The sequence below is a fragment of the Cicer arietinum genome, chromosome 3 (genome assembly GCF_000331145.2).
Source record: "Cicer arietinum cultivar CDC Frontier isolate Library 1 chromosome 3, Cicar.CDCFrontier_v2.0, whole genome shotgun sequence".
In the NCBI taxonomy this organism is placed as follows: Eukaryota; Viridiplantae; Streptophyta; class Magnoliopsida; order Fabales; family Fabaceae; genus Cicer; species Cicer arietinum.
In genome coordinates, this window is record NC_021162.2 from 75,269,003 (window position 1) to 75,278,243 (window position 9,241).

Genomic DNA, 9,241 nt, shown 5'->3' on the forward strand with positions numbered 1-9,241 from the left:
ATTCTAATGTATGTTTATGAAAATAATTAATATTCAATAATTAATGAAGATATTTTTGAAAAATTACATTCATTTATTAATTTTATGAAAAATGCATTACAACAACACTTATTTTGGAACAATGGAGACAGAGACGGGTAGTTATTAATTAATTTAATAATAAGCAAATAGCAATGAAAAATCCATTAATATACTCTCTTGGTACAGAGAAAGCTCCATTAATTTATTTTATTAATGATGACCGTCCACATATATTTATCAGGTTCAAATAATTATGATTACATGAAAATAACCAACAATAATAATGTATTAGATGAACAAGTTTTCAAGGCTTAAATGCAGGGGTTTGATCAGTTTCAGATGGATATAAAGCCTGATACAATTTCCTGTCGATTAAATTCCTATAAGGATCTTCCTCCCTCTTCTTGATCAAGTAATCTATGTTGTGTTCAACTTCAGACTTAATCTTCAGGTACAAATTGTTGGCATTTTCTTTGTCTTTTACTAAATTCTCCATTCCTTTCATTCTTATAGGTTTCCCAAATAGATAGTAAAATCGACCAGGTATTTTTGGTAGTAGCACTGGAAATGATAAATTTGTGTTTGCCACCTCCCCACTTCTCTCGTCTCTGAAAGTTCAAAATTATATCTTACTCATTCTTTGATTTAATGAATAATAAAATCACATATCATAAATTAAGATGAAGAAGTATATTGCCAACGCATATTGGTCTAATTGTTAAGGATTCTACTCAGATACCATAAGCAGTTAAAACAACAACTCATGTGATTTTTTTAAGTGATCATATGTTGTGTATGATTGTATGATCAAAATTTACTCTTCTCACCCTCTCATTTTAAAACTATACATTCGCTAGATATATATAAAATATACTAGAATATACTAAAGAGACTCTTTTTTTAGGTTAAGGGATATTGTCACTAGAGTTGGATGTTACTATACATGTTTGGGTTGACCGATACATATATAACTAATTTTTACTATAATTCAACTGTGGTTTTGGTTTGATATGAATTTTTTCAATGCTTATAATCTTTAGTTTTTATGTTGAAGACTATCGAATTTTGAATTTGATAATCAATAAAATATGACTTATAAAAAAAATAAGGCACCAAATTCATGCCTCATACAAACACTCCAAATCTCAAGGATGACCATACCCACAAGGAACTGAGTTTGAATCCTACAATCAAGAACCTTGCGAGTGGATAGGTAATATCTAAGTACCGTAACCCTGGTGAGTCTGCGAGACCAAACTCGCCTAAACTTTATTGTATTAAAAATAAGCCTAAACTTTATTGTATTAAAAATAATTGAGATGAAGAATAATTACCTAAACTTAACTGAGTCTTGATTAATGCTTCTGATGTAATCGTTGACTAACGGAATCTTCATTAAGTCGTTGTAGTCAAGAACTATCTGTAAAATTCAATCAGAAAAAGTACAAAAAAAAATATTCTAGAATTAGCCAATGTTGGTTCTAATCCACAACAATGTATGGTTATTTATATATGAAAACCATAAAATTATGTTAACATAATAACATTAGATTAGATTCTTTATTAACTGAACTTAATATTTATTTGAACCATAATAACCAAGATATTCAACATGTGCATTCCCAACAGAATTTTGGTGGTGTGCATCTATGATATGTGATCTTTTTTATTACTCATCAGTTACTATTTACTTGTTGTTTTTAAAGTTCAATGTAACATTAACTATTACTTTGTCAATATTACTCTTATCTATTTACTGCAGACAAAAATAGTCGAGTGAGATCATAAATAGTAAAAGGTGTTATTGAAAAAAGATAAATAATTTCACTAAAAGTAACAAAATTTATCGGTTTTTGATGTGTAAATAAACTTAAAACGACAACTAAAAAGAAAATGAGTGAGTAAATGATATATCACTTGACTCAACTAGAATGAACAGTCTAAATTATTATCTTTGTTAAAAAAAGTTAAGATGTAAGAAAGAAAACCTACTTCAGCTATATCGTCTTCACCGACAACTCCAAATGGCACAATGGTGGCGCCAAATCGTGCTGCCATTCTCACAAATTCTGGATGATCAGGCCAAATCAATTTGTATTCTTCACCCTGGCATTGTAGGAGCACAGTAGTAGAATCATAATCATATAAAAGTTAGTGTTGATCTCTAAGTTTCACTAATAGGATAAATCAATAGAAACATAAAAATAAGAACAACCCTAAACAAGATATGAATTTAATGTATATGATTTTGTGCTGTAAGTGACAGCTTTAACAGTACAGAGCAAACTAAAACTAATCCAGAGACTCCTTCAGTGGTCCTAAGTAGGTAGCTCATTTGGTGAGCTAAGACACCGAAAAGAGTTTTAAGCAGAAGGTCTAGGGTCCGAACTCTGAAAACTAACATAAGTACTAACTTCCTAACGTTTGTCTATCCAAAAGAAAAAGAAGCTTAATAAAAGTTAGATTGAAATATTATCCACAATACTAACCAACAATCTGCAAAATATCAAATAACTGAGGATAAAAAATATGATGAAACAAAGAAAGTTGATGCACCTTAAAATGAAGAGCCTCGCGTGCGCCACCGGGATATAGTAGAACATGAGATTTTGTTGAAAGTAATTTAAAAAGATTGCTTGCTGAAACAGGCACCCCACCAAATACCTTAACCCAATCAACCAAAGAAAACTCAGAAGAAGAACTCTCAATTTTTCCTGTAAACAGTTCGGGATGTGCTATTCCACGAAGAGCAATACCCTTCTGACTTATAAATTCGTCTATAAGTGAGATAAGTTCTAATCCCACCAACATGTGATAACCAACGAATAAGACAGGACCTTCATCTGGAACACCAGACAGACCTTTTACAATCGTTCCATCCTCTAATGTAGAGAACATCACAGATCCAGTAACAGAACGAAATAATCTGTTATTCACGTCACATTGGTAACATGTTAGCAATGTAAACTGATTATCGCCATTTGAGTTTATTAGAGTTTCACTAAGTTGGTTGAATAATTTGTTTTTATTCAGTTATTCTTTTAGACAGTTGTTTTACTTTTTATTAGCCTTTTTGTATCTCTTCAAATAGCTCTTTTTTGTAATCATTCAATCAGTTCAATGAATATCCGTCTATGCAACAACGAACTTAACAAATAGATTTCTAATAAAAATAATATGTGGCAAGCAAAATAATATTTTAGATCAAATTACCCAACTACTTGATCCATTGCATATCTGAATTCTGTCGTACTGGGGGGAAGGAAGTCCATGACCAAATCACGCCTCCTCGAACGACGGTACATGCAAGTCCCTTTGATGATTGTCAACAGACCAATAGAATCTTCCTGCACTAACATGCAGAGCATAATTAATCAAATAAGCAACAGTTGTTATCACAGAAGATTACATAACATAATTAGTAAATTAGTGACTAATATTGTTAAAACTGTATAATGAGAAAAGGCTACTAAGTCCATCCCATAATGCAGTGTTCGACTGTGGTACGTAGTAAATAGCTACTTAAAATTAATAAACATATCCAGATGTCCTTCTATTTGCCTGTTGTTTGATGGATGAGTGCCAAACTTTAATAAATTAATAAACATATCCAGATGTCCTTCTATTTGCCTTTACATAAAAGCACTTACTGTCATAAAATTTCTGTTAGTTGTTTTCAAGTTCAACTGTCATCAACTTAAAACTGAATATAACAATTGAATTATGGAAAGAGTCTCCTTGTCAAAGTTAAATATCATAAATAGACTACATGAATATTGCTCCTGATTTAATTTGATTATATTTTGTTTTCAATCTAATGATCTAACTAATCTTTAACTGCATTGTTATGCAGTGCCATGTGTTAGGTTCTTACTGAAGTATTGTAGTACTCTCATACTACAAAAGAACTTATCCTAATGTGATGTGGTGTATCACAATACTCTGATTAAACCCACATTGGACAGAGGGCTGTCAACTGAGAGCATTATTTTATAATAAGAGATGAGAATTCTTATAATTGACCATCCAATTTCAAATTAATTTTTTTGGGTGAATTTACACACTTCCTCCTAAATCCTTCAGGAAAAAAAATCATGTTTGAGGAGTAAACACGAAATGTCAATGCCTCTCTCAACAGAAATTCGAACTATTAATTGTTCACCACATTAAAAGAGACCAGTCCCTTCCACTAAACCTAAACATGGTCGGTTCAATTTCGAATGAATGATCAAAATAAAAAATGATACTAAGTAACATTTCATTTGAAAAAGTCACATGGTTATTGGTGATGATAGCTGTAAGTATATCTATCCATTACACGTACCAAAAGAAGGGTGTGTCCGTTGTCCTTAAAGATACGAACTTTGCAGTTCTTCAATGTACCAGCAAGTCTTTGAGCTTCATTTACACTGGGGAGCATGTTATCCTTGCCACTAGAATGAAAAATTTGTCAATCTCAACACCCAATTTGAGAACACCAACTTAAAAGTAAAGTGTAATATATGCATGTTATAAAAACACATGCCTCAAAAATGGAGAGGATAAATGCTAAAGTCCTATAAAACACTATTGATCTGGGAATTATGCATTTTATAGAAGATATCATAGAGAAGCCCAAAATCAGTAAATTTACGTGAAAAATACAAGGCATATAATTCTATAGGTTATTGTAACAGAATTCCTGTGATATGTCACAAAGTATGCAAAAGTACTTCAATATTACTCTACATACACACAATATTAGTATGAGACATCAAATCTAGAGAGGTAAAAACCTAGCTAGCACAAGTACTTCAGCTTTGACGGCATGCAGACGCGAATTAGTATATGCAGCAGCTGATTTGAGAAGTTTAACTTTCCAATGAAGAGTGTCTTTTGGTATAATATTAGCCAGCTCCTGACAACAGATCACAGAGTAAAATTTAGTTGCAGCTCAACATAATGCTATATTTTATGAACTTGTAAGTGTTTGTCTAGAAAGTAGAGCAAAGGAAAATGATTGAGGTAAAAGATGTATACTACTTAAAAATACAAAATAAGGGATATTCAAAGGAGTTGTAAGGGTCACCCAACAAGGTAAAAAAGAAACCTTTATTAATTTTGTAAGTGTGGGTGTGTTACCAAAGTTTAGGAGGTAATTTCATTCCACAAGCTTGTAATTCTTGTTAAATAACAATTAGAAACATTATATTATATTATATCCCTACACAAAATCAATGAAAAAATAGGGAGGGAGCAGGGGAGACAATAGACATAATATCAAAAGCTACTTACAGGAAGACATGGCAGCAATGAAGTAAGGTTGTATGACAGTTGTTCAATTATCTTTGTAGGAGGAAGCTTATTTCCGATATTGACTGATGCCATCTTCACTGGATCACCTGATGACATGAAATTATATAATATACATATGAATGAGCATTTATAATGAAAAAAAAAATAGAAGCTCTATTAGTGAAAAATGAGGCCAATTTGGTTTGAGAATAAGATTATTTACCCATGACAAAACTAAGAAGAAATGGAACAGTTACATGTAGTTCATCAGGTAAAGCCTCCAAGATAGGTAACAAAGGTTGTAACTGAGATCTACCAAAGGATGTAGCTGTGGTTGAAAGGTATATATTGTCATACTAACAGTTAATAATTGACAAAACATTACCAAATAAAATATGTGAACAATTTTGACAAAGAATACAGCATTAATAGACTCACCAGGATTGACTAAAATAAGTACTAGATCAACGGTTGGATTACGAGCAGCAACCGCAAGTGCGAGGCAACCACCTAAGGAATCACCTACCAGATAAATTGGCTTCTTTGGGGATAGAGCATGCTCAATTTTAACAGCTTCTTCAACAAGTTTCACCAGCCCTTCATAAATCCAAAAACAAAAAGAAAAGCTTTCAGTTCAAATTCATTCACATCTATAACATTCCACAATCAATTGCATGCTTAAATTTGCTTAATTTTTTTATGGAAATCATTTTAACCTATAAGCTCCCATATTCTGATTGCAACCTATTTTAGACACAAGATAAACTAATCAAAACACAACAAATTCTGATTATATCAATTCACATCACAATTGGGAAGCTCCATATGATTCAATAAAATCAAACTGCTAAATTTACAATTATCAACTTGAAGTTACTAGCGATGTTTATTTAAATGCATCAACAGCAACAATAATGAACTTCAGAAAGTTGACAAAAGCATACGTTAAAAAGCAAAGACCTTCAAATGGCGTTCGGTCATGAACAGGAATATGGAAGCAACGAACTTCAAAAAACCTGTTGTGAAAAAAGTAAAGGTGATAAGAGGAAGCAAAAATATTATTGCAACAAACTACATAGAATAAACTTGTCAACTTGGAATCAGTACACACATATATCAAACACAATAAAGTGAAAGAGCGAATCACTATTTTTTTTTACAAGTGAATCCTTAATATAGTTCTTTAAATTATAAGTGTCGGATAGTTTGGTCTCTATATTAATGAAATTAAAAAATGATCATTGAAATTGAAATCCTTTTATCACATTAGTCATTCTGGATTGTCCATTTAGTCAATTGTTCTAAATAGATTAATGTGATTGACAATTTTCAATTTCATAATTCATTTTTGAAATTTTGTCAATTTCTATATCAATTTGTTTGATCTTACAACTTCGTTAGAGTAAAGAGAGCCTCTTATTGTCATTAACATTCAACAAAACCTTTCTGCAGCAATAATTGTGATAATGACTAATATCAAAGACACAAAATTAATGTAAAAGCACTAATTCTAAACAAATGCCATTTTATGGTGATATGTACAATAGAATATAATACAGTATAACTTACTTGGCAAGAGCTTGATGGTGCAAAGAGAGACCTAATCCAGTTCCATCCATCCCTGCAAGAGATAAACTCAAACACTGCACATGTTTAACTCATTCTTCACATTCAAATATAATAAATAACATTATCATAACAACTGAAAACAAAAATCATACATGTTATTTCAACCTCAAACTTAGGACAACAAAAGTTCAACAACATTATAAATTGTCAACGCAGTTCACACATATGGTTAACAAAATTTAAATTACATTAATAGATATATCAAGTGTCACAATTTATTAATTATCTACTAAAACATAAAATCTACACATGTAGTTGAACTTCAGGTCTAGTTAGCAACATTCAAATTTGCCATTAATTACATTCAGGCAATGGTTTATAAATTATTCAATCTTAATATATTCATCAAATTTCATTCACCACATGTGTAAACTACATTAACCATTTAAAAATTTATCAAATTTCGTTGTCCTAAATTAACATTGAAATAACATTTTTTATCAAAAAATGATGAGAAAATAATAGAGAAAAAAAAAAGTGATTATTGTATTACCAGGTAGAAACATAAGAGTGGGAGAATCATTCAAAGGAACAACACATTCATTTGGGCAAAACCAACGTGGTGGCCCACCATCACTCTTGCAAAGATCTTTAGCCACAGAGAAGTAATCTTCCACAGTACGATTTCCATACCCATCATCCCAAAGAGGTACCAAACCAACTTGTTCTTCATTACTCTTCTTCTCTTCAACAACTCTACTAGAACGCAAAACCTTGTTTTGCTCCTTAATCGTAGAACCATTTTGGTTTGTGTCAACAACTAAAGAAGCTATGTTTAATGAATCAGATTCAGAAGATAAGACATCTAAGTTACGGGATTGTTGATGGACTTGAAAGCGATGAAGATGTTTTCTTTGAGATGTTATGGTTGAAATGGGTGAAACATGGAAACCAATTGTTACTGAAACCATTTCAGATGATGAACATGAACTATCAACTTAACTGCAACGGCTTCTTTTGGAACAAGTGAAAAAAGTTGGTTCTTTTTCTTTCTTATAATTATATTATATATAAAATATTATGAGGTATACTATTTTTTTTTTCTGAAATATGAGTTTACTATTGAAGAAGAAGAAGAAGAAAATAATATGAAAATATATGAGTCAAAAAATAAATAATATAACGTATGGTCTTAAATCTATAATAAAGTTTAATCAATAAAAATTAATATATTTAATTTAAATTTAATGTATATATGTACTTTGTCTATTTTTTTTAATATATATATTAGATATGAGGAGTATAAAATTATACGGTATATAATATATCTCATGTGAGTAATAGTATTGAATTGAGTGGAAGCTAATATGACACACACGGTACTTGTTGATCATGTTTTGTGGCAACAGCGATGGATACATGGTGGCATATAACATGGAGAAGTAAAAGTTTGCTCATCGACATAATTAAGGGGAGGTTATTGTGATTGATTTAATAATAAATTAAATGGATGGTTGAGATGTGAGAAGGAGAATTTGTATTTGATTTTTCGTGATGATGTTTGAAATATAAAAAGACATCTATTTTTTATTATTAGAATGTTCATTTTTATTTTTATTTTTAGTATAGTGGACTTGTGTGTTTATATTGTAATATGGTCTTTAAACTATATGTGTCATAATTGTGATTTAAAAGAAAACGTAAACTTTAATAATTGAAAAATAAAATCCAAAAAAAAAATGTACAATGTAAGACAAAAGGAGATGTTGAGTAAAAAGGAAATGTGTAACAAACTATCAAATTAAAAATAACTCTTTCATTTTATTGGATGAATATGAATTAATTTATAACATCATAAAAATATATAAAATTATGCATTAAGTCAATATTTTGTTAGTCTTTGAAATGTTCACTTTAGTATTAAATGTAAGTAAAATTGAATCAAATAAATTTGATATATTAAGTTACTCTTTTGTTAGTTTTACAATAATTTATTAAGTATTATTTATTTCTTTTAATTGTTAAGTTGGTATTTCGTTAGTCTTCTATATATTTGTTAAGTATTATTTAACCTTTTAAGTATTAAATAAGTCTTTTGTTTGTCTTTCTAGTATTTGTTAAGTTTTATATATCTTTTAAACTATTAAATTAATTCGTTGGTATATCTTTTAAACTATTAAATTAATTTGTTGGTATTTCAAATACTTGTTAGGTCTTATTTAACCTTTTAATTGTTAACTTAGTTTTTTGTTAGTATTTCAATTGTTAAGTCTTTTGTTGATTTTCTAATAATTTGGTAGGTGTTATTTATTCTTTTTACTATTAAATTGGTCCCTCAAAATACTTATGATTTATTTAATCTTTCAACTATTAAGTT

At 29.9% G+C, this 9,241-nt stretch overlaps 1 protein-coding gene across 1 annotated transcript; it reads right to left on the minus strand.

The window, feature by feature from the left end:
• Positions 1-191: 191 nt before the first annotated feature.
• On the minus strand, positions 192-7,980 carry LOC101491120 (phytyl ester synthase 1, chloroplastic). The gene is made up of 13 exons (XM_004494606.4): positions 7,418-7,980; positions 6,865-6,916; positions 6,256-6,311; positions 5,734-5,892; positions 5,519-5,623; positions 5,296-5,402; positions 4,797-4,918; positions 4,346-4,454; positions 3,235-3,368; positions 2,578-2,947; positions 2,014-2,127; positions 1,356-1,441; positions 192-629 (listed from the first exon to the last, which is right to left on the minus strand). Exons 1-13 carry the CDS (start codon positions 7,833-7,835, stop codon positions 326-328), a joined length of 2,136 nt encoding a protein of 711 aa, XP_004494663.1. The 5' UTR covers positions 7,836-7,980; the 3' UTR covers positions 192-325.
• Between the last annotated feature and the right edge of the window lie 1,261 nt (positions 7,981-9,241).

Excerpts from the sequence above, each read along its gene's own strand:
- LOC101491120 (XM_004494606.4), bottom strand. The coding sequence starts at position 7,835 with ATGGTTTCAGTAACAATTGGTTTCCATGTTTCACCCATTTCAACCATA. Across the intron at positions 6,312-6,864 it reads CACCATCAAGCTCTTGCCAA|GTTTTTTGAAGTTCGTTGCT; the intron begins GTAAGTTATACT and ends TTTTCACAACAG. Across the intron at positions 1,442-2,013 it reads GTGAAGACGATATAGCTGAA|ATAGTTCTTGACTACAACGA; the intron begins GTAGGTTTTCTT and ends TGAATTTTACAG.